This window comes from Hyaena hyaena, unplaced genomic scaffold, assembly GCF_003009895.1.
Source record: "Hyaena hyaena isolate Hyena2069 unplaced genomic scaffold, ASM300989v1 scaffold_667, whole genome shotgun sequence".
Taxonomy (NCBI): Eukaryota; Metazoa; Chordata; class Mammalia; order Carnivora; family Hyaenidae; genus Hyaena; species Hyaena hyaena.
In genome coordinates, this window is record NW_024081297.1 from 502,471 (window position 1) to 527,913 (window position 25,443).

General features: G+C 41.2%; 1 protein-coding gene across 5 annotated transcripts in view; it reads right to left on the reverse strand.

Annotated features, from left to right (window-relative positions):
* Positions 1 to 25,443, reverse strand: part of SYTL2 (synaptotagmin like 2) — a 114,143-nt gene that overhangs the window by 46,549 nt on the left and 42,151 nt on the right. For all 5 annotated transcript variants that reach the window (XM_039217047.1, XM_039217046.1, XM_039217048.1 and 2 more), the window contains exons 2-3: positions 16,620 to 17,122; positions 1,917 to 2,068 (exon numbers count right to left, since the gene is read on the reverse strand). In XM_039217047.1, coding sequence (XP_039072978.1) covers positions 1,917 to 2,068; positions 16,620 to 16,732 — 265 coding nt within the window. In that variant the 5' untranslated portion in view covers positions 16,733 to 17,122. The remainder of the gene's footprint in view (positions 1 to 1,916; positions 2,069 to 16,619; positions 17,123 to 25,443) is intronic.

Below are 25,443 nucleotides of genomic sequence, written 5' to 3' on the forward strand. Positions count from 1 at the left end.
ACCCAAAGGGGAATAAACACTTCTAGTCTGGAATGTTCCTCTCCACTGCCTCTTCCTTCCGCCAGTCTCCCTCTTCCTTCTCCAAATTCTACATATTCCACAATACCCAGCTCAGATGCCAAGGCCCCCCAAAAACCTTTGTTCTCCCTATTCAGGAAATAACTTCTTTTTGCCTTTGAACACCCAGGGCTCTTTATCAGCACTTCTCAAATAATTAGCATCAACTTGATGCTAAGTGCCAGATACTGTGCTGAATTTTCTGCATGCATTTCCTTGTGAGGAAGGAGTTGTTCTCCGCCTCCACCACCCCCCCACCCCCGCCCCCCGCAGTGCACAGGTTTGGAAATTGAGGATCAAAAAGTTCAGGAAACTTGCCGAACACCACAGAGCCAGTAAGTGTCAGTATAATGCTTATACATCAATGTTAAGAAGATGAAGCAATATAAGAGTTCCCAATTTCCAAAGAGTCACATTCCGGGGCGCCTGGGTGGCTTAGTCGGTTAAGCGTCCGACTTTCGCTTAGGTCATGATCTCGCGGTTCATGGGTTCGTGCACCGCGTTGGGCTCTGTGCTGCCAGCTCAGAGCCTGGAGCCTGTTTCAGTCTGTGACTCCCTCTCTCTCTGACCCTCCCCTGCTCACGCTGTCTCTCTCTCTCTCTCTCTCTCTCTCTCTCTCTCTCTCCTAGAAATAAATAAAACATTAAAAACAAAACAAAACAAAAAGAAAAACAAAGAGTCACATTCCAGGGTGGTATTCCCTACAGGGTCTCTTTACACTTAAGTCAAGTTTCTTCAGTTGCAAAACAGAATCCACAATACTAATCTGTACCTCTCAAGAGTTCTGAGGGCCTGGATGATTTTAAAAATCAAGAGGGATGCAAGCAATTCATGGCATATACTCAACAATAAGCCTTTATTTGCAAGGAGTATGACTCTGAGTCAGAAAGAATGAAATCTGAGTTCTGCCATTTGCCAATGATATAACCTTGGACAAATAATTTCACTTCTCTGAACTTTACATGCCCCATATACAGAACGGGGATAATAATACCTACCTTACAGTATCGCTGCTATAGTTACAAATAATAGAGAGTAAATGCCTATCATGTATTAAATGAACAAAAGGTGACAGCTATTTTCCTTATTATGTACAGGTAGGTCTAGACAGGAGCTGTTCTCAGGGGTAAAAGTTTATACTGCCCAGTCCAGAGTTAGTGAGAAGGCTCACTATATTTAACAAACTGAACAGAATTCTAAAGAAGCCATCAAAATATTGTCTTTATAGTCCCTTAAATTATATACTTGGTTGATTAAAGAGGTACCAGATGTTAAAGTTGTTGAAAGATATGCTAATCTCTTTCTGTCACCCTACTCAAAGGAAAAGGTTCTTAATCTTCTGAGTTAAAAGCCAAAAGGAATGTAGGCAGTAAATGGTTTATAAACCCCAATTTTGGGGGTTCTTGGGTGGCTTAGTCAGTTAAGATTCTGGCTCGGGTCATGATCTCACAGTTTGTGAGTTCCAGACCCACTTGAGGCTCTGTGCTGACAGCGCAGAGCCTGCTTAGAATTCTCTCTTCCTGCCCCTCCCCTGCATGCTCTCTCTCTCTCTCTAAATAAATAAACAAAATAAACTTAAAAAAAAAATAAACCCCAATTGTCTATACTACTAGAACTCAATACAGTGTCTAAAGGACTTCCCATGTTTTTCTACATTATCCTGGGTCACTTAGCCCTGCCTCCTCCATCTGAATCCAAGGCAAGAAGATTTTGAGTTGAAGGACTACACATTATGCAAAGCACACCTCTAAATGATCTCCCTCAGCTGCTGACAGTAAAGATTCTAATACCCTTCCCTTCTCTTGACAATGCCTTCCCCACAAATCCTGGCTCAAAATGTATTAGCCAAATCAACTCACCTGCTGCCTGGAGCTTCTTCTTTCTCATGGATGCTCTGATGATATCTGCACCATGAATTCTGTCTCTGTGCCTTTTTGCCTTGGCTTCATAAAACCATTGGCCACTCATATTCTTCAACTGTTGGTCATCCTTAATTTTTTCAGGCAAATGTCTACAAAAGGAAAAGAGCTATACTTTGCTGACAGCCCACGTTAAATAAATGAGTTTACTGTGACAGTGCATAAAGAAATTTGTAAACATAAAGACAAATAAAGCTTTCAATAATTTAGAAGACCCCCACAAACCTCTTAGAGACTAAGAAATATATATTCCTCTTTAAATGAAAAGTCAAGAAAGACAAGGCTAACACTCTTTAAAAATCAAAGGCTTCATCCATGACCCCCACATGGTGCCTATAATTTCTCAAGAATGGATTCACTTTTGGGATGTGGTCTTCGGGGTCTACTGTACAAATGCAAACACCCCAGGGAAAGATGATATATTTAGCATGTCTAAGCCTTGGTCCCTTTATCTATAAAAAGAGGTTAATCATACTCATCTACTTCATGGGATTGCTTTGAAAATTAAATTAGCTATGCATATAAACTGCCTTTTGCAAATGCCTGGCACCTAATACCCAATGAATAACTGGTGGTGTAGTTATGAGCTCATCAATCCTTTCTATTTCAGTGAAATAAGTTTTATTAGAGACTTTCTGTAGGGGAAGTGCATGATGTGTCTGGTTCTTAATACTAGGGAGAACACTGAAAAAGCATGCTGGAGGCAGGCAAGATCAAATTTATGGTAGGAGGGGGATGGGGAGTAGAGGCAGAGGCAAAGCTAATTGTGCAGATACTACTTTCAAGGGTTCAATGATCAATCACGCTCACTGAATAGCTAAAACCTATAGAAGAAAACAAATGCAGCCCTAAACTCTCCCTAATTTACACTCACTTAAAAAAACACTACTTAACAAGTCTCTTTTCTTCATCATGATAAGTATACTCTTTAATTCTCATCCCCTACTTCTCCCACCACACACTCGCCCTCTATATCCCTTCTGGTGACCATCAGTTTGTTCTCTATAGTTAAGCATCTGTCCCTAGGCCTCTTTTTTCTTTGCTTGTTTGTTTGTAAATTCCACGTGAGTGATATTACATGGTATTTGTCTTCCTCTGACTGACTGACTTTACTTAGTATTACACTCTCTAGGTCTATCCATGTTGTTACAAATAGCAAAATTTCATTCTTTTTTTTATGGCTGAATAATATTCCATTGTAAATATACCACTTCTTCTTTATCTTCCATCTATCAGTGAACACCTGGGCTGCTTCATAGTTTGGATGTTGTAAATAATATTGTAATAAACATAAGGGTACATATATCCCTTTGATTCAGTATTTTTGTATTTTTTGGGTAAATGCTTAGTAATGTGATTACTGGGTTGTAGGGTAGTTCTAGTTTTACTCTTTTGAGGAACCTCCCTACTGTTTTCCACAGTGGCTGCACCAATTTGCATTCCTACCGTCAGTGCAAGAGTGTTCCTTTTTCTCCACATTTTCACCAATAATTGATGATTCTTGTGTTTTAATTTTCACCATTCTGACAGGTGCGAGATGATAACTCACTGTAATTTTGATTTGCATTTGCCTGATGATTAGTGATACTGAACATGTTTTCATGTGTCTGCTGGCCATTTGGATGTCTTCTTTGGAGAAGAATCTATTCATGTCTTCTGCCCACTTTTTCTTTATCTTCTTTTCTTTAATTATATTTTATTTATTTTTATTTACATCCAAGTTAGCATATAGTGCAACAGTGATTTCAAGAGTAGATTCCTTAATACCCCTTACCCATTTTGCCCATCCCCTTTCCCACAAACCCTCTGGTAACCCTCTGTTTGTTCTCCATATTTAAGAGTCTCTTATGTTTTTGTCCCCCTCCCTGTTTTTATATTATTTTAGCTTCCCTTCCCTTATGTTCATCTGTTTTGTATCTTAAAGTCTTCATATGAGTGAAGTCATATGATATTTGTCTTTCTCTGATTGACTAATTTTGCTTAGCATGATACCCTCTAGTTCTATCCATGTAGTTGCAAATGGTAAGGTTTCATTCTTTTTAATTGATGCGTAATACTCCATTGTATATATATACCACATCTTTATCCATTCATCCATCAATGGACATGTGGGCTCTTTCCATACTTTGGCTATTGTTGATAGTGCTGCTATAAACATTGGGGTGCATGTGCCCCTCTGAAACAGGACACCTGTATCCCTTGGAAAAATACCTAGTAGTGCAATTGCTGGGTCATAGGGTAGTTCTATTTTAATTTTTTAAGGAATCTCCATATTGTTTTCCAGAGTGGCTGTACCAGTTTGCATTCCCACCAGCAGTGCAAAAGAGATCCTCTTTCTCACATCCTCACCAGCATCTGTTGTTGCCTGACTTGTTGATTTCAGCCATTCTGACAGATGTAAGGTGGTATCTCATTGTAGTTTTGATTTGTGTTTCTCTGATGAGTGACATTGAGCATTGTTTCATGTGTCTGTTGGCCATTTAGATGTCCTCTTTAGAGAAGTGTCTATTCATGTCTTTAGCCTATTTTTTCACTGAATTATTTGTTTCTTGGGTGTTGAGTTTGATAAGTTTTTTACAGACTTTGGGTATGAACCCTTTATCTGATATGTCGTTTGCAAACATCTTCTCCCATTCCATCGGTTGCCTTTTAGTTTCACTGATTGATTTCTTTGCTGTGCAGAAGTTTTTATTTTTGATGAGGTCCCAATAGTTCATTTTTGCTTTTGTTTTCTCTGTCTCTGGAGATGTTTTGAGTAAGAAGTTGCTGCGGCCCAGGTCAAAGAGGTTCTTGCTTGCTTTCTCCTCGAGGATTTTGATGGCTTCCTGTCTTACATTTAAGTCTTTCGTCCATTTTAAGTTTATATTTGTGTATAGTATAAGAAAGTGATCCAGGTTCATTTTTCTGCATGTTGCTGTCCAGTTTTCCCAGCACCACTTGCTGAAGAGACTGTCTTCATTTCACTGGATATTCTTTCCTGCTTTGTCAAAGATGAATTGGCCGTATGTTTGTAGGTTCTCTATTGATCTGAGTGTTCATTTTTTTTGTGCCAGTGCCTTACTGTCTTGATGATTACAGCTTTGTAATACAGCTTGAAGTCTGGGATTGTGATGCCTCCTGCTTTGGTTTTCTTTTTCAATAAAGCTTTTGCTATTCAGGGTCTTTTCTGGTTCCATTCTGCCCACTTTTTAATTGAATTATTTGTTTTTTGATACTGAGTTGTATCAGTTCTTTTTATATATTTTGGATACTAACCCTTTATGTCATTCCCAAATATTTTACCTAATTCCACAGGTTGCTCTTTAGTTTCATTGTTTCCTTCATTGTGCAGAAGCTTTTTATTTTGATGTAGTCCCAAAAGTTTGTTTTTGCTTTTAATTTTCTTGCCTCAGGAGATATATCTAGAAAAATGTTGCTATAGCTAATGTCAGAGAGATTACTGCCTATGCTCTGTTCTAGGATTTATATGATTTCAGGTCTCACATTTAGGCCTTCCAATCCACTTTGAATTTATTTGCATGTATGGTTTAAGAGGTCTAATTTCATTACTTTGCATGTGGTTGTCCAGTTTTCCCAACACCATTTGCTGAAGAAACTCTTTTTCCCACTGGATATTCATTCTTCTTATGTTGAAGATCAACTAACCATATAATTTTGGGTTTATTTTTGGATTTCCCTAATATTCCATTGATCTATGTGTCTATTTTTATGCCAGTATTATATTGTTTTAAGGACTCCTGCTTTGTAATATAACTTGAAATCTGGAATTGTGATACTTCCCATTTTGTTTTTCTTTTTCAAGATTGCTTTGGCTATTTTAGGTCTTCTGTGGTTCCATACAAACTTTAGGATTGTTTGTTCTAGTTCTTGAAAAAATGCTGTTGGTATTTTGATAGGGATTGCATTAAATACATAGATTGCTTTGGGTAGAACAGGCATTTTAACAAATTTTTATTCTTCCAACCAATAAGTATGGAACATCTTTCCATTTCTTTGCATCTTCTTGAATTTCTTTCATCAGTGTTTTACAGTTTTCAGAGTACAGATCTTTCACCTATTTGGTTACGTTTATTCCTAGATATTTTATTGTTTTTGTTGTGATTGTAAATGGGACTCTTTTCTTAATTTTACTTTCTGCTGCTTCGTTATTAGTGTATAGGAATTCAACGGATTTCTGTGCATTGATTTTGTATCCTGCAACTTTACTGAATTTATTTATCAGTTCTAGCAGGTTTTTGGTGGAGTATTTAGGGTTTTCTATATACAGTAACGTTTGTAAATTTTGAGAGTTTTACATCTTCCTTGGCAATTTGGATGCCTTTTTTTTTTTTTTTTTTGATGTCTAATTGTTGTGGTTAGGACTTCCAGTAATATGTTAAGTAACAATGTTGAGAGTGGACAGGCTTGTCTTGTTCCTGACCTTAAAGCAAAAGTTCTCAGTTTTTCAACATTGAGTATGATACTGGTTGTGGGTTTTTCATATATGGCCTTTATTATGTCATGGTATAGTCCCTCTAAACCTACATTACAGAAAGTTTTTATCTTGAAAGGGTGTTGTACTTTGTCAAATGCTTTTTCTGCATCTATTGAAATCATTATACGGTTTTCATCCTTTCTCTGATGTAATGTATCATGTTGATTGTTTTATGAATATTGAACCATGCTTGCATCCCATGAATAAATCCCACTTGATTGTGGTGTAGGGTTTTTCTTTAATATATAATTTATTGTCAAAGTGGCTAATATACAGTGTATATAGTGTGCTTTTGGTTTTGGAGGTAGATTCCCATGATTCATCGCTTACATACAACACCCAGTGCTCATCCCAACAAGTGCCCTCCTCAATGCCCATTTTCCCCTCTCTTTCACCACCTCCACCAACCCTCGGTTTATCCTTTGTATTCTCTGTATTCACCTCTCTCCCTTTCTGTTTGTAACTAATTTTTTGCCCTTCCCTTCCCTCATGGTATTTTGTTAAGTTTCTCAAGTTCCACATATGAGTGGAAACATACAATATCTGTCTTTTTCTGACTGCCTTATTTCACTTAGCATAATACCCTCTAGTTTCATCCACATTGTTGCAGCTGGAAGGATTTCGTACTTTTTCATTGCCAAGTAGAATTCCATTGTATATATAAACCACATTTTCTTTATTCATTCATCAGTTGATGGACATTTAGGCTCTTTCCATGATTTGGCTATTGTTGAAAGCACTGCTATAAACATTGGGGTACATGTGCCCCTATGCATCAGCACTCCTGTATCCTTTGGATAAATTCCTAGCAGTGCTACTGCTGGGTCATAGGGTAGTCCTACTTTTAATTTTTGTATTGTTGGATTCAGTTTGCTAATATTTTGTTGAGGGTTTTCACATGAATATTCATGAGAGATATTGGCCTTTAGTTCTCTTTTTTTGTGGTGTTCTTATCTGGTTTTGGTGTCAGGGTGATATTGGGCTCACAGAATGAATTTGGAAGTTTCCCTTCCTCTTCTAGTTTTTGGAATTGTTTGAGACAAATAGCTATTAACTCTTCTTTAAGTGTTTGGAAGAATCTGCCTGTGAAGCCATCTGGTCCTGGACTTTTGTTTTGGGGGACTTTTTGATTATGGATTCAATTTCATTGCTAGTAATTGGTCTGTTCAAATGTTCTATTTCTTCCTAGTTTAGTTTTGGTAGGTTATATGTTTCTAGGAATTTACCTGTATCTTCTAAGTTGTCTAATTTGTTAGCACATTTCATAATATTCTGTTACAATTGTTTATATTTCTATGGTGTTGATTTTGTTTCTTTGGGTCCTCTTTGTTTTCATGAGTCTGGCTAGAGGTTTATCCATTTTGTTGAACTTTTCAAAGAACTAGCTCATAGTTTCACTGATCTATTCTATTGGTTTTTTGAATTTCTATGCCATTTATATCTGCTCTAATCTTTATTATTCCCTTCCTTTTGTTGGGTTTGGGTTTTATTTGTTCTTCTTTTTCTAGTCCCTTTAGGTGTAAGGTTAGGTTCTTTGAGATTTTTCTTGTTTCTTGATGTAGTCCTATATTGCTATAAACTTCCCTCCTAGAACCACTTATTCTGCATCTCAAAAATTTTGTGGGGCACCTGGTGTCTCAGTCAGTTGAGCGTCCAACTTCGACTACAGGCATGATCCCATGGTTTGTGAGTTAGAGCCCCATATCGGGCTCTCTGCCATCAGCATGGAGCCTGGAGCCTACTTCTAATTCTGTATCTCTCTCTCTCAGAAATAAAATAAACATTTTGGACCATTATATTCTCATTTTTCACTTGTTTCTATTAATTTTTTATTTCTTCTTTGATTTCTTGGTTGACTCATTTATTGTTTAGTAGCATGTTATTTAACCTCCATGTATTTGTGCTCTTTCCAGATTTTTCTTGTGGTTGATTTCTAGTTTCATAGTGTTGGGATCAGAAAAGATCCCAGAGCCATGCCTCCTATTTTTAAAGCTCTAAGCCTTAAGTCCCACTGGTTGTAAGAAATCACATATTCAGATCCTCTCACTTTCAAAGGCAAATATTATGGGGATTCATCTTCTAGCTCATGGGTTCCCTTGTGTGAAAGTCTGTTTTCTGCCCTTCACTATGCCACCAGCTCCCTCTGCACCACGGACAGCCCCAATCCACTTCACTCCCAGACTGGGCCTTCACTCTTTCTACCTTCTTCAATGTGGCCTCTTCCCCACCATTTAATTGTGGAGTTTGTTCTGCCAATCTTTGGGTTGTTTTCTGGGTTATTTACACTGATGTGTGTGTAATATGGTTGTATCTGTGAGATGAGATGGGATTAGGGTCCTCCTACTCTGCCATCTTTCCAGCTGACTCTCTACCTGACAAGTCTTTTAATGTCTACATTTCTCCATCCATCTCAGCAAATTGAGAATCACAAACTCTAGAGTAGAGCAATAGAATAAAGAAGTATTAAAGTCTTAAGCAGATTCTGAGATTTTGGAAGGTAATGTGCTACATAAATCCAAGAAGGTTTTATGATTGTCATTCAAGCTAATATGCACCCTTCCTAAAGTAGCAAATCAAAATGTCTTAGCCAGAGAATACTGCATGATGGCCACACAGGGCTGTGTGTGAGGGTTGCACACTGGCATACTCAGGAGTGGGGAAAACAGGAGAGATGCTAGCAAGTGCATGTCCTCTCTCCAAGGGTGCCTGGAGTGTCTTTCTCCCAAGAGTTCAACTCTCTGCTGGAAATTTCTCTCCTCCATGGGCTACTGATAGAGCTTTTTTTCCTTCTTCTTCCAAAGGACCAAGTTTGAGTTCAGTTCCAGAAGAAAGAAGTTCTTCCAGCATTTCCTGATTACAAAGTGAGCCCCTAGGAGCAGGGCCTGCACTCCATATATCCTTGCTTGGTGTCTCTAGAAAACAGTGGGTATTTATTCAGTGCTTGTGGAGTGAAGGAGTATCATATGAGGCCCCTGACCACCTGGCTTCAGACTACATTTTTAGATTCATTTTCCAGCCTTTACCTCCAGACTCTACTTGCCACTAGACTGTTACTATTCCCCAAACTGCTCTTTCTGACCTCCATAAACATTACAAGCAGGAAGGCCTGGCAGGAAGATTACAAGGTTTAGAGTCTCCCAAACAGGTCCAAATCCTGGTTCTGACCCTTCCTATATGCTACCTGGGCAAGTTACTGAACCCCTTAACACTTCAGTCTCTTTATAAAGAGTGGGGATAATAAGATCTACTCTGTAGGACTTCTAAGATGCTTTACCTGAAAGCACCAAGAGTGCCTGAATCTTGAGTAAGAGGCCAATAAATGTGAAGTCTCTCAGCATATATTTTCTCACTTCTCTTTGCAGCACGTTGGTCCTTATCCAGATCCACCTCATGCACCACTTCACAGGGAAAGCCTTCCTTGATTGCCGAGGCACAGGTCAGCAGCTTGCCCCTCTCCTAGCTCTCATAGCACTAACCACACCATATTCCAATGATCTATTTGCACATCTGTCTCAGCCACTAATCTGTGAACTCCACAAACACCTTGAAGGTGAGGACTACATCTTAATCACCTTTGTAATGCCAGCACCTCAAACCAAGCCTGGCACAGAGCTGACACCCAAGAACAGTTAGTTGAGTGAATAAAGAACAAATAAGTGCTCAGCGGCCACCCCAGTCTGAGTCAGACAAGATATAAGAGAGATCCTGTCACTGCTGGACTTAAGTGAACCATATCCAGTGACCAGTATGGTTCACTTCTCCTGATGAGGCAGGACATCTCAGTCCTGGCAGAATGGGAAAAAGCATGATGAAATATGGCATCAGCCATCATCTTGTTGAAAGAGACCACAGAACCTCATAGCATAAAAACTCTCAACTCTAATTTTATTTATTTACTAATTTTTGTTGTTCAGTGGAAACATACTTTGTAGTCACCTTGTGCAACTCTTATTCTGTTCTTGCCTAAATGACGGTCTGTAAGCCCTGATCATGCTAAGCTTTCAGTGTGCAATGAGTACACACTGGGTGAGTCAGGCTCACTCAAACACATGGCCCCTGGAAAGGCTGATAGCCATTACAGTACAGAATGAGGGTTGAGTTCCTGGCTTAAGTGGCAAAAGAGCAAGAATTTTTTTCAAATTCATTAAGTGCCAATTATGTCTTTCCTAACATGATAATCACTACTAGGTTTAATCAGTTTCCTTTTCTATCTTAGTCATTTGCAATATCTTATAGATGAATACATATGTGTGACATTAAAGCCCAAGTTTTATGAAGATGTAGGATCACTGAAGAAAAAAATCCCACCATCCAGATGATGCTATTAAAATCTTCACTATCAGTCAGGTTGATGTCTCATTTTTCAACAACTCTAATTGTACCAACAAAAATGGCATTTGACTCTCTAATTCTTATACCATTGAGCTGAATTGAGGAAAAAAATAACTTTTTTAGATCACAGTTTTCATCCCTTACCATCCTTTCCACACATGCACAGTGTGCTTAGAAGAGAGCAGAGGATAGAGAAGATGCCCAATAAACACCCCTGGGCTGGTGGGCAGAGATGAATGTAGAAGAAAGCCACTCAGGCCATGGAGCACACTGTCCTGCTGGCCCTCCAGGCAGAACATGCCCCTCCTGCCCCCCTCCTCTGGTTAATACAGACAAAGCATGTGTTTTGTACTGGGCCCCATGCTTGGCACTTAACATGCATCATCTATCATCTCATTTAATACTTAACATTTCACCATGATGGACAAAGAATTTAGTGAATTATGAAAGACAGCCATCTTACCTTCTCTGCATGCTAAAGGCCATATATCTATTCATTTGTTCATTTGTTAATTCATTAATCTCCTATCATGTATTAGCCATATGCTTGGAATTGTGCATAAGAAGTTCAATCTACAGCCCTAAGTGCCAGTCTCAACTCCTGTGTTGCAGAGAGAGTGTGAGCACTTTCAGAGGAAAATGGAAGAGCAGTGACACCCTCTAGTTTGGCCTCAATATTTCCTTCAGCCATTCTCTAGCTCCCCTTTGTATTCACACAACACACCCCCAGCTTCTAGTAATTCATCACGATTAGGCAAATGCTTACCTTCATAGATGGGACCTTCATGATGTTACTTAGTCAACTGAATAAGAAACAACAGGCTGTCCAGAGGAGGACCACTGGCCCACTCCCCAGTCTTCTTTTTTTTTTTTTTTTTTTTTTTTTAACCCCTCAGTATATTCTGGACAAGGCAATTAGACTATGTGATTTGAACATAGTCTGGGGCCAGAGAGGTTACAAGGTTTGCCCAAGGTCACACAGAGCCAGGACCAGAAGCCATCCTAACTCCTGGCCAACACTGTTTCTGCCACTCCATCCCACCTGAGAGAGACAAACATGATTTTGCTGTCTAAGATGGTCATCACACTTCACTGTTTCTACAAAGGAATTCAACCTTTGATAGAGAATCTGAAAACTAACACATGCAAAAATGAAATTGCAAATGTTCCTTACAGTGGAAAAGGAGAGGAAACGTGTGTCCCTTGTGTCATGGACACATCGTAAATCCCCACAATCTGCTGAGGCAGGACAGCATGCGAGAAGCAGAGGCTTTGCAGTTTGATGAGCAAGGCTTCAATCTTGCAGGAGCTTAACCTCTTCTACCTCCTTTCCTCATTGTAAAGCAGGTTTAGCTATCCTGCTATGTAGATGAAAGGGTAAAATTTAAGTGAAGCTCTGGGTACAATATAGTTCCTTAACAAATATTGGTTCCTTTCCCCTTTGCACTGACAGAAAATACCCCAGACGTCCTGAAAAGCAGTTCTTCAAGGCCAACTGCCTTCACTTAAAAAAAAACTAGGTCTTAGGGGGAGCAGCTAAGAATCATAAAATGTGGTCGCGGTTGAGATGGTATCTATGGCAAGAACGCCCATCACCGTAGATGTGGTTACGTGTGCACAGGGGTGGGGGCGTGGAGCTGGTGGTGTACAATGATTTCCTGCTGACAGTATGACACAAAGCACAGGAAACACCACCTTTAGAGTGTCTCATTTCCAAACCATAAAAGACTAAATTACACATGTGTATGCGTGATGGTGTTTCTTAAAATGAAAAGGGAGTAGGGAGAGAAAAAGAATCTGTCCTGATGTCTGCTCCACTGCTGTGAAATGCCTCTATCTAGTAGTTAGGGAAGCAAGCTGAGTATATTTCCATGGTAATGACTGAGGCCAGCACTTGTGGTTGTAGGTGGAGAGGCAGCACAAAAAGCAGTTGTGGGGGCGACAGTGACCTGGAACTGTTATCTTGTAGCTGCACCCTGAGATACCACACTGGATATTCCCGTGGGTACAAGTCCCTGCTCTACCAGGTACAAGAGAGTGATCTGGGAACTGAACACTTCCCCTGTGTGACACTGATCTTTCTCATCCATGAAATCATCCACAATGTCTTGAATGAGCTTGGATGTGAACAATTTGAACCCCTGGATATATCAGGAGAGGCAAACAGATTTCAATATGAATGCAAAATCTCACCTACAGCCATGCTGAAAAGGATTCTGAGGCAGTATCTGGTCTAAGTGAGTAACAAAGCTCCAGTCCATTGCCTTTCTAACAATGTCTTGCCAAAGTTATTATTAGAATTATGTAATTTATGTTTCTAAAGCCATATACCAACTAGGAGAAGGAGGGAAACTGCAAAATCATGTTAGGGAAACAAAGCTGAGCTTTTAAATTTGCAGCTGATAATCCATTAAATGGACCAAGGTCAATTCCTTGAAGGCCAGGACCATGTCTTCCTGACCCTAGAATTCTCTTCATACCATTGTCCAGGGAAGTTCCTTATACTTAATAGATGCTCAATTAAATTTCACTGCATTAAATGATTGTGAGTTTTAGGAGTAATTTCCTCCTAAGGAGTCAGACTACCAAACAAAGAATTTTGCCCTTTTTTAGAGGTAAAGGTGGACTGGGAATAAAGGAATTGAAATGTATCCATCACTTCTCGTGAGCTAAGATTAAGAATTATTTTACTTAATCCTGATTCTAATCCCTTGAGTTTGGTATTATGGTCATTCCCAGTCTCTGGGTTAAGGCTCAGAAAGGTTAAGTAACTTGTCCAATGAACTGTGCTTGATTAGTGGTAAGGAGAGGATTGAAACTCATGTGAGTTTTGACTCTAAGGTTAAACAGGGGAATTCTTCCTTATTCTTATGAAAGAATAATACCAACAATTTTGACCCTAATTGAATATAGATGCTTTATAAACATACTGAAATTCACTTGAAGCACTCCAGAGTATCTGATTATGACTACTTATAATAACTCATAGATAGACAGTGCTTCACAAATTAACAAATGATTAACAAATGACAGTGCTTAACAAGTTGCAAAGGGCAAAAATACCAGCATGGGATAGAGGGGATAGCACTGGACCAAGAGCTTTTCTTATCATGGCTTTGGCAATGACTAGCTGTGTGACCCTGGGCAAGTCACTTCCCCTCTCTGAGCTTTACCTTTTTTGCCTGTAAAGTGACCAATATGGGCCAAAAAGGCTCCTTTCTAGAGCTGTCAGGCTATATGGAAGGCTGATGGAAGAGTAAAAAACAAACAGATGGAGGAAGGCAAAGGGCTGAAAAGCAAAAGCCCATGGAATAGCATTTTCAGAGACCAGAAATCTAGTTCCACCAGCACAGAAGCAGAACAGCCTCAGATTGACACCCAAAGGTCCTTCACCTTCAAATTAAAGAAGGGGGTCACAGTACAATTCTCTTTACATGAAGCAGGTGAAGCCATGGGCTGGGCTTCTTTCAGTGTCTTCAGACTATGAGGCTCATGCTTACCTACCCCACCCCCATAAACCATCACTCCTTTCCAGGAGCAGAGTCCTTAGACCTATCCGTGGCCAAATCACCATCCGGCGCTTGATGCCTGACTCAAAACTCCCCCAGAATGGTTGTGGTATACAAGGCCTGACTCACTCTTGATTTTTCGCCACCCCAAGACTTCTTCCTATCAGTTTACAAAAGCAGCAGCTGCTGGGGCACCCTCAGAAATGGCGAATGGAAGGGGAGTCTGCAGACCCCCCGCGACCCAGGGACTCACTGCATGTTTGCTGTGGCTGTAGACTGGCCGGTACCAGAGGCTATATGCCCACACCCTTTACCAAGCCCAGCTCCAGACAGAACTTTGGTTTTTTTGAGGATTTTTCCATCAGCCACTGCAGATGTCTGTGAAACACCTCCACTCAACTCTCACAGAAACACACAATTACACAAAAGACTCAGCAGCCTGCAATCTCAGGGGCCAAGAACATTTAGAAGGGAGGGAGGACAGATCTCTCTTCCTAACCTGGCTAGATGGAGGAGGCAGAACTGCAGACCACACGTAACACCTGTTAAGGGGAGGAATCAAGAAGTGTTCAGTGATCTGGTTTTCACAGTCCCCACATCCTGACATAGGAAGATGGGCCCAGGGCAGTCTTTGCTCCATTGCTTTCTTTCCAAGATTCTCTGTCTTGTCTTCCCAGGATAAAGGAATAAAGGACTTCACACTATGCTTTAAGAATCAGCTAATATTTTCTCTGTGTTGCCCTCACTCCTTTCTTTCAAAGTGGCTGTAACAATCCTACCTTGGCAAATCTCAGGGTTGTTGTGAGGAAACATAGGATACCACTCATGAGAGGGCTTTATAAACTATAAATGGGTAAAGGATCAGTGCTACTAAAAGGCTCTGGGGGTAGATTAGTGTAAATCCCCTGCCACTCCTGATCAAATGCTCATGGCACCCCATGCGCTGAGAATAGAGAACAGCACCCCTTCCAGGCACACTGAGCACTACAGGTGACTTGTGGCGCATGCCAGGTAAAGAACCCCATTCTCACACTCCAGTATGTGTCACCATCACAGTTCAGTGTCCTTCCTATCTCATGTCAAAATAGCCACTCCCTTCTCCAAGGCCAGGTGCCAGGATGGCTTGTCTACAATTGTCTTGTCAGGGAGAGGAGGTGGAGTTAGTGCATGACTACCAGAAAACAAGAATGTGACTCTCAATCCTCACACCTATTGGTTGTATGAGCTTGAGCAAGTCACTTGTCCTGTCTCAAAGCCAGTTTCCTCACACGTCAAGTAGGCATAGTTGTATCCCACCGTGACCCACTACCAACTGCAAAATAATGTTTGGGCTCAGAAAAATAACCTTTGCAATCTGTTCAACACTGTCATTTGTGAATCATTTGTTAATTTGTGAAGCACTATCTGTCTGTGAGATATTACTAGTAGCCATAATCAGATACTCCAGAGTGCTTGGAGTGAATTTCAGCGTGTTCACAAAGCATACACATTCACTTAGGGTCAAAATATAGGAACTCGTGCAAATAAACCCATTATTCATGATCCTGTGTCCCAGGAAATAAGAACATGGCTTATGCTCCTTTTGAATAACTCCTGGGATGGTGCAGTTAATACTACTAACTTACATTCAGGAACCCTTTCACTATCTTCAAATCCCAAGGTGACACACAGGTGACAGATGACAGGGCCTGGACTCAAGCCCACGTCTTTGACATCCTGGTCTCATGCTCCGTCTACCCTGCAGGTGAGTGGAACTTAGTAGGAATGGTGACATGGAACATTTGGGTTTCTTTCAGCAAGGATAGTATGTCAAAGTTGCCATTCCTTCTTGTGAGACACATACAAAACACTGGCTTCAGTCAGAGCCAATTTCAACTGCTGTTGAAACCAATTCAAACATTGCTGAAAGTATGCAGAAATGTGAGCTACTTCTCAATTTATTTTCTTTTAAAAATTTTAGAAATTAAAAAATTCTAATTTAGTTCATGATTCAGTTTTTTTAAAAGTGGATATAAATATGTACACATTCAAATATATAGACATGGATGTATGTGTGCATTTGTATATACTTCATTTTTAACTCAGTATTTAATAGATTAAAGGGGTTTAGTTTATTAAGACTATTTCTGGCAAAAGTCCTAAGGAATTAGGAATTAAGAGACACTAAGAAGGAAAAAAATCCCATCCAGGAAGTAAACCTAAAATTGGAACCTGTAAGTTCAGGCTCCAACTCAGAACTACCACTTATGCCTGAGGAAAAAAAGGTGTCCCATCTTCTTACAGACTATCCATCATTCCCCCATGCCCGAGGATCTCCTGGACCCTTACCTGACTCTCTCCTCTTCAACTCTCTTCAGGGCAGCATCCCGCTGCAGAACCTTCATGATGGCTTCTTGCTCCTCCTCCGTCAGGAAGCTCAAGTCAATCATTTTGAAAAGCATACACAGAAATAATACCAACAGATCCGGCTTACAATTCTCAAAGCAAAACAACTATGACTGTAGTTCAAATGATTAAAAGATGCAAAAATTAAATGAAATAATATCTTGTTCAGTTCTGCAGCAAAAGTCTTGTGTTGGCTCAGCTCAAGTGTTAGGTGGCTGACTGCAAAATCCTCCATGCACTTTCCAGTGAGGAAGTGGTGGCCTGTGGGACAACGTGGAGATGAGGCTCTCAGAAGGCCACTGCATTCCTTGCCAGACAGGTCACTTGTTCCGACAGTGGCATTCCTACTCACACTCCCACTCTAGACCAGTCTCAGACACAATTTATTCTCCTTCCATCCAGATCATCGGCTTGAGGACAGGCAGCAACATCGGAGCATCACCCACCTGGGGAATCATGAGACAGTAAACACCAGACATTGAGAGGCAGTTCCTACAAGCATTGCTCATTCTTACAAGATTTAAAACATGCCTGGGGAAAGAAAATGACCATGTGAGATGGTCCCTGAGATCAGGGAAACCAGTTCTGCCAGCTTCCTGAGCAAATGGGTCATGAAACATGCTTCGACTGAATTCCAGACTGCCAAGATGGAGAGCACACAAAATGCCAATCGACATTTGACAATTGACTAAGCAAAGGAATGGTGGCCAAAAGGAGCTGGTTCTCTCTCTACAAACTCACGGGATGTTAGGCTAAAAAGTCACGCTCAAGGTCAATAAGACCAGGAAGATGTGATCAGCTGTCAAGTGATTCTGGGTAAGAAACTAGAAGTAAAAATTCACGAATGCTCACACTTCATGAGTAGGAATGTTGCACCAGAATATATCTGTGTTCTATAATGTCAGGTACTGAGCTGGTATCAGGTAAAGATAGTTCGCACGAGTGGAAATTGTTATTCTTCACCCAGTCTCACCTCTAAACTTTGCTGAGTCTAGAGTAACTCACCAAGCTTGTCTGTCTTCATTTCTGAGGAGAAAATACACTTACTGACATGGGACGTGTGTGTACATAAATTGTAGAATTTCAAGATCCCCCACCCCCACCCCCCGCCATCCAAAGTGAGAATTTTAAGTAAGACTTTGGGTAAGAATCGTATTTTCTTTGAGGCAACTCAAACCCACATGCAATGGGAAGGTGACACGAAGAATTCCACAGCCATCTGGGACTTCAGAGGCCACCTACTCCAGGATTGGGGCCCTTTAACAAATACCGTCCTATGCATACAGTTGACACTAAAAAACAGGTGTTCGGTAAGTTTTAAAGCAGTCTCACTTAAGAATAAAATAGAGTGTGTACACTATTGAGTACTGTTTATGAATAAGTTCTTTGCTTTGACAAAAAACCGGCGAGAAGCACCCCTTTTCTGCCTCTTCAGCAAGCGAGCTCTCACTCTGAGACTCAGATTTCTTCTCATCTGCGCTGACTTGCTAGTAGACGTCCCTCATAGGTTGTAAAGACTGAGTGAAACATGAATAGAAAACAGCACATACTTTGCAACCTCTACCAAAAATAGCTACTGAAAATATATTCTAGCTTCTTTTGTGAGTTCACACTTCTGTTCTATCCCTCTGAATAAGAGTGTCCTTGGTTATATAGTTTCCTTTCCTCTTTTGTATTATGTTTCCTTTAGAGCTCCCCCATGGGGTATTGACTTCATGGACAGATATTTTGATGACCTTTGTTTTATATTTCTGTACCTCTCTGACTACTGCCCACAGTGACTATTCAAAATAAACATTAAGATATTACTTTCTTCTTTTTAAAATTTACACTCATTTGTATAGGTTAGTGCCTTATTCCTTCATCTTGAAAACTCATCCTTCAAGGTAAAAGTTACCAGCTTTAGGAAGCCTTCCCTAATTTCCACAGCTAGTAGATTCACTTATTGCTCCTAACTCTTCACTCTCTCCCTGAAACAGCGATGCAGACATGTTGCCGTCAGAGTAAGCAGAGTATTCATCCCACTTCCTACTGTTGGGCTTGACCTGTGACTTTGGTCCATGGAATGTTACAAATGCCATACACGCATGGCTGTAGATGTGCTTCTGTGGTTTGGCTTGGCTTCTTATAGTCCTGCCATGGGCTACAAGAAGAGCCTGTCCCAGGGGCACCTGGGTGGCTTGGTTAAGCGTCCGACTTTCGCTTAGGTCATGATCTCGTGGTTCGTGGGTTCGAGCTCCGCGTCGGGCTCTGTGCTGACTGCCAGCTCAGAGCCTGGAGCCTGTTTCAGATTCTGTGTCTCCCTCTCTCTCTGACCCTCCTCTGCTCACACTGTCTCTCTCTCTCTCCTAGAAATAAAAATATATTAAAAAAAAAAAAAGAAGAAGAAGAAGAAGAAGAAGAGCCTGTCCCAGGTAAGCTACTGTCTTTTCAGTCTGGGTCTCAGAAAAGGAGATATTAGGACAGACTAGAACCTGACCCACCTGAAGTTAAGGCCACTCCAGCTGACCTGGCGATATGGGAAGAAATAAATATTTGTTGTTGGAAGTCGCTCAAATGTGGTGTTGTTCTAGAACATTTCTGCAGCAGGAACCTGACTACTACAAAAGCTTTCTTCTCCATATATACACTTTCACTGCTCTAATTATTTGCCTTCCTTGAGCCATTCCCATTTGACTGTGAGTCTATGAATGCAAATAAGTAAATGAATGAACCTAATCCAAAAATACAAGTTTGCCAGGGGATGGCTATCTATTCTTTCATGCAGAATAGCTTCTTTCATGCATAGTAACTTCCTTAGATCTCAAAGGCTGGCAAGGAAATGAATTTAGGCCACATTCTGAGAACCATGAACACTGCCATATGGTTCGATGAGAGGCCGCTTTTAAATTCAGTAAGTGGGGGATGGGAAGAGGACAAAGAGGAAAAACAACTCAAGTGTCCAGCAGTGGTAATTGGCAGCATTGCTAAAGAAGGAAATTCTGGTTTCCATACCTTCAGGTACAAGCTAACCAGTGCTTCTGTGTAAGAGCTTCTAAGGGTTAAAGGTTTTTTCCTAAGAATGGGCTATTAGTAAGACAAAGAACAAAGTCTTCATTTTATAGACCAAGGAGTGAAGGGTTGGAACCTTTGACTCCTAATTGGGTCAGAAGGCAGCAAAGCTCTCTGATGGCAATCAGGACTCTTCAATACCAGGTGCTTTCCCAATTCCCAATATTCTGGATGGTATCTATCATGGGAGCTAATAGAGCATTTCATTCATTCATTCAACAAACACTTATTGAGAGCCTATTATGTGTCTGGCACTGTTCTAAGCACTGGAGATAGAGCAATAAATAAGACAGACAAAAACTTCCTATCCTGTGGAACTTACACGGCATTTAGAGGAGACAGCAATCAAATGAAAAAGGTCTAAATAATTGAATTATGTAACAAGGTGATAGCAGAGAAGGGAAGGAGGGTGTTGGTTTTAAAGAGAGTGGTTACGGTTGGTCTTCCTGAGAAGATGACATCTGAACAAAAACTTAAAGGAAACAAGCCATGCTGGTGGCAGAGGCTCCTGAGGTGGAGTGTGTCTGGCGTGTTCAGGAACATCAAGGAAGTGGGTGGCAGGACACCAGCGTGTGCCAAGAGGACAGGATGGACAAGGTCAGAAAGGAAGCACATCGTACTGTTGTAAGCTTTGCATTAGCACTGTACGGTTTCTGGCTCCTACTCTGGATGGAGCAGCATTGAGGAAAGGCAGAAAGAAAGAGAAGTAAATATTTACGGGGTACCCCTACACACCTGGCACTTGACACCTATCATCTGACGGATCCCCACAAAGATTTGCTGATGGTAGTTTGGGAGCTGTGTTTTTCAGATGAGGAGAGCAAGGCTTAGAGAGGTGTTTGCCACCAAGCTTGTGTGTGGCGGGGCTGCTATCTGCCAGCAGCTTTGTCAGATTAAGCCACCCCAATACTGACCTCTCCCTTAATTCTCCCCGCCATGGATTTTTCAAACTAGGAAGCAGAACAAAACTCTTCTGACTGTGGACTCTCATTCTCTGCTTAAGCATAAAAAAATCACTGGCCCACAGCTGCCAGTCAGCAATGGGGGCAACTTCAGTGCAAAACTTGGGAGGGATGATATCTGACAACAGGGATTCCTGATGTATTTGCAGGAGTAGCTCCCAGAATGGGGCATAGTTCCCCTTAGCTTCGGCCTCCCAGAATGGGGCATAGTTCCCCTTAGCTTCGGCCTCCCTCCCACCCATCCTTGTCATGCTGCTGAGTGGCTTTTTTATTTTTTATGTTTTATTTATCTTTGAGAGAGAGACAGCGTGAGAAGGGGAGGGTCAGAGAGAGAGGGAGACACAGAGTCTGAAGCAGGCTCTATGATCTGAACTAGCTGTGAGCACAGAGCCCGAGGTGGGGCTCAAACCCACGAACCGCAAGATCATGACCTGAGCTGAAGCCGGAAGCTTAACCAACTGAGCCACCCAGGTGCCCCGCTGAGTGGCTTTTCTAAGTCACATCTGCCTAAGTCATATTGCCAAGTTAAAAACCTTTACAACTTCCCATTGCTTCCTTGACTAATGCTCAGACTCACTACCATGGGCTGTAGGCCTTACAATGAACTAGCTCCAGCTTTCTTCTTTAAGAAAGAACACAACTTTTGTCCCCTTTGTATATGCTGTTCCTTCCTCCTGGAATACCTTTCTTGAGCTAATACCTCTTGAATCTCAAGTAAGATGTTCACTTATTGCACAGAAGTTTCCCTAACCTCTCAAGGCCAGGTTAGGCATCCCTCCTGTGTGCTCCAATAACACCTGACTTCCTGAGTCAGGATATCCATCACACCATCTCAAATCCCAGTCTAGTTATGTTTTTCTTCCACTAGTTTATGAGCAAGGCCTGGGCATCTGAGTGCTTTGTGTCCCCAGTGCCTGTCACTGTTCCTTGCATCCACTAGGCACTCACATACTCAATATATGAGTACAGATGGAAGAGGAGTGAGCTGCCCCTTCTCCCTTGACATGAAGCTGGTTCTAGGGCTATACTGAAAAGTCGGTCCATATTATTCACCGCTTTCCAGCTCTAGGTCTTTCACATGACTATGTGGTTTAAACAAATCACATGACTTCCCCAAGTCTCTGTTTTCTCATCTAAGTGATAGGTATGTTCACTCTTACTTTCTGCTTCTTATGGAGATTACTATGAAGCTCTCATGAGAATGCAGGACTCTGTCAAGAACAAACAAGGAGTGAGTAACACTAAGAACAGCAGCAAAAAATAAACATTAAAAAAAAAGAACAGCAACATGAAAGGAAAATTTACAGGCTCTGAATGCAGACTGGGCTTAATTGAAGTTTTCCATGTGTCAGCCCTGCTATGCCACATCTACAATACTCTTCTCCTTGTTAACTGTCCAAAGTTAAGCTAGAGTAAGAAACCAAGGCCCCAAACAGTTGGTGCTTGCTGATAATCACAGCAAGAGGAAGAGCTAGACTTATAGCCCTAATCCCAATGACTCTGCCTGACCAAACCCAGGTGAAAACCTGATTATAAAGCATTTGTTCCACAACCACATTGCTGCAAGGACAGACCCACATACCATCTCTTCCTTCCCCAGATGACTGTTGTTGTATCAAAGCCCGCAGACCCCAAGGAAAGGGAAGAAACATCAAGTAAGTAGTGACTCTCACATGATGAGGTTTTCAGATAAGAAGCAAATTGTTCTGACCGTCCCATGACATCAAGAATGAAGACTTGAAAGAAAAATCTGGGAGGGAGAATGAGAGTATGAATAAATATGGTGAGGTTGGGGAAAATAGTGCTGGACAGCCCTAATCAATTAAGGGACTCACCTCATGCAGTGACCAACCATCATACAAGAAAACAAATGTTTTGTAAATATCATAGTGACATTAAGGGATAGATGGAATAACCCATAGATGGTTCAGGGGATGCCTAGGAATGAACACGTGGAGTGGGACAATTAGAGAACATGTGATCACCTCCTACCCAGACCAAGATCTGCCTCCTGCATACCAAACCAGTGTCATCAGCCTTGCAGGCCACACACCCCCACCACCACCAGGGCACCACACATGCCCAAAGACCAAATTCCCCTGTGGGGTTGCTCCACTTCTCAGGCTTAGTTTGTACTACGGTTGAACTTGCCCATAGTTTTTACTCTTTGCCTCCAATTTGCCCTGGTCCCCTAAGCTCACTCTCCCTTTAAAACACCAATTTATATATTTGTAAGTTTATTGACTTATTTTGAGAGATAAAGAGAGTGAGCAAGAAGGGGAGGGACAGAGGGAGAGGGAAAGAGAGGGAGAATCCCAAGCAGGTCCAGAGCCTACATGAGGCTCGAACTCAGGAACTGTGAGATCATCACCTGAGCAGAAGCTGGACACCTAAGCTACTGAGCCAACCAGGCGCCCCTCAACTCACATTAAAAAAATTTTTTTTAAACATTTTTTAAAATGTTTTATTTACTTTTGAAAGAGAGAGAGAGACAGCGTGAGCAGGGAGGGTCAGAGAAAGAGGGAGACACAGAATTCAAAGACAGGCTCCAGGCTCTGAGCTGTCAGCACAGAGTCTGACGCGGGGCTCAAACCTACGAACCATGAGATCATGACCTGAGCCGAAGTTGGACGCTCAACTGACTGAGCTACCCAGGCGCCCCCAAAAAATTTTTTTAAAAAGTTTTTTTTAATGTTTATTTATTTTTGAGAGAGAGAGACAGTGCGAGCAGGGAAGGAACAGAGAGAGAGGGAGACACAGAATATGAAGCAAGGCTCCAGGCTCTAAAATGCCCATACAGGGGAGCCTGGGTGGCTTAGTCGGTTAAGTGTCCGACTTTCGCTTAGGTCATGATCTCGCGGTTCGTGGGTTCGAGCCCCGCGTCGGGCTCTGTGCTGACTGCCGGCTCAGAGCCTGGAGCCTGTTTCAATCTGTGACTCCCTCTCTCTCTGACCCTCCCCTGCTCATGCTGTCTCTGTCTCTCTCTCCTAGAAATAAATAAAACATTAAAAAAATAATAATAATAATAAAATAAAATAAAAAAAAAATCAAAATACTTAAAAAAAAATAAAATAAAATAAAATAAAATGCCCATACAGAGCCTGATGTGGGGCTCGAACTCACGAACCAGAGTTCATGACCTGAGGTGAAGTTGGAGGCTTAACCTACCGAGCCACTCAGGTGTCTCTCAACTCACATTTTTTGAGCAGTCACCTTGAACCAGTCACAAGACAATGAATTATGCTTTCTCCTCAAGAAGCCAAATTTAGGCAATATATTAGTTTGAGTAATTTGCATCTTTTTAAATAGTGTGATAAAAGCCCTGACCATGCAGAAACAAGAAAACATTCATGCAGTATTGTATCTGGATAGTGCTGTGGACAAAATTTGCTTTTCATATAAACACATCTCTATGTAAGTCTATAACAAAAAATTCTGATTGAGTTTAAACACATAAAGGTAGGTTCTTTTAGTAACAGTTTCTGGTTCCTGGGATCTCCACCATCCTAAGAGGCCCGTGGCCATGTTATAAACACTACATGTTGACACAGGTGCCTTTCCCCTCTACCCTGTGCTTGTGCTCCTTTCCATGTCTGTCCATAAAACAGATCCAAAGAGAGTTGCATATAGAGGACCATGCCCTGCTTTGAGGGCCAATGCATGTTGCTCAGGAAATGACAAAGAAGGAAGTAGAATGTACAGGAGGAGGAACACAGGATGAAACCAAACCAAACTGGAAATCAGGAAACCTGGGGTGTAGTCTCATCCTTGTCCCTGACTAGCTGTGTGATACCTCTGAGAATAACGGGAGTGGTAATGTAGAGAAAGATGAAAAACAGTGGCTTTAGAATCTTTCAGGCCTGAGTTCAAATCATCTTCTGGTTGAGTGACTGCAGACATATTATTTAACTCCTTGAGCACTATGTTACCTGCACAATGCAGTGAAAACCTGCCTCGGTGGGTGGGCAGAGAGATTCAGTGGGATCATGTAGGTAAAGCAAGATCATGAAAAGCTTAGACAACATCATGTGAGGAACAGTCAAAAAGGAAGGAAGTTCAACTTCCCCTCAACAAAAGAGACTCAGAGAGAAATCTGTTTTCCTTTTAAGTTGCTGTTTGAGGGGCGCCTGAGTGGCTCAGTTGGGTGTGTCTGACTCTTAATTTCAGCTCAGGTCACAATCTCACAGTGGTGGGATCAAGACTCACATTGGGCTTCCATACTGAGCATAGAGCCTGCTTGGGATATTCTCTCTCTCTCTCTCTCTCTCTCTCTCCACCCCCCCACACTCACGCATATGTGAGCTTTCTCTTCCTCTCTAAAAAAAACCCCACATTTTTAAAAAATGTGAACTGAATTAATAAATAAATGAAATGAGCCTATAAATAAGTGAATAAAAAGGATAAAGATAGACTAGGAAAGAATATCCAATCATATTTTGTTAGTTTGTTATCCAATCATAAGTTTATTTTTTCTTAGAGGAACAACTAAAAAATTAAAACTGAAAAGCACCTTCAAGACACAAAACTTTCACTTTTGTGAGGATTATTCCAAAAGTGGAAGCCATTTTTCTACTCCAGTCTCCTCCTCCAGCCCCAGGCTCATGTGGCTGACAACTCATGTTTCCCATGACTAATGTGATGACCTCAAATTAAGAACGAAGGAGATAGAAGGAAAGACTCTTTATATGTGATAATTCCCTCTACCCTTTAATCTCACTACAGACCTAATGATAATGTCCCTGGGTTTCTGAAAA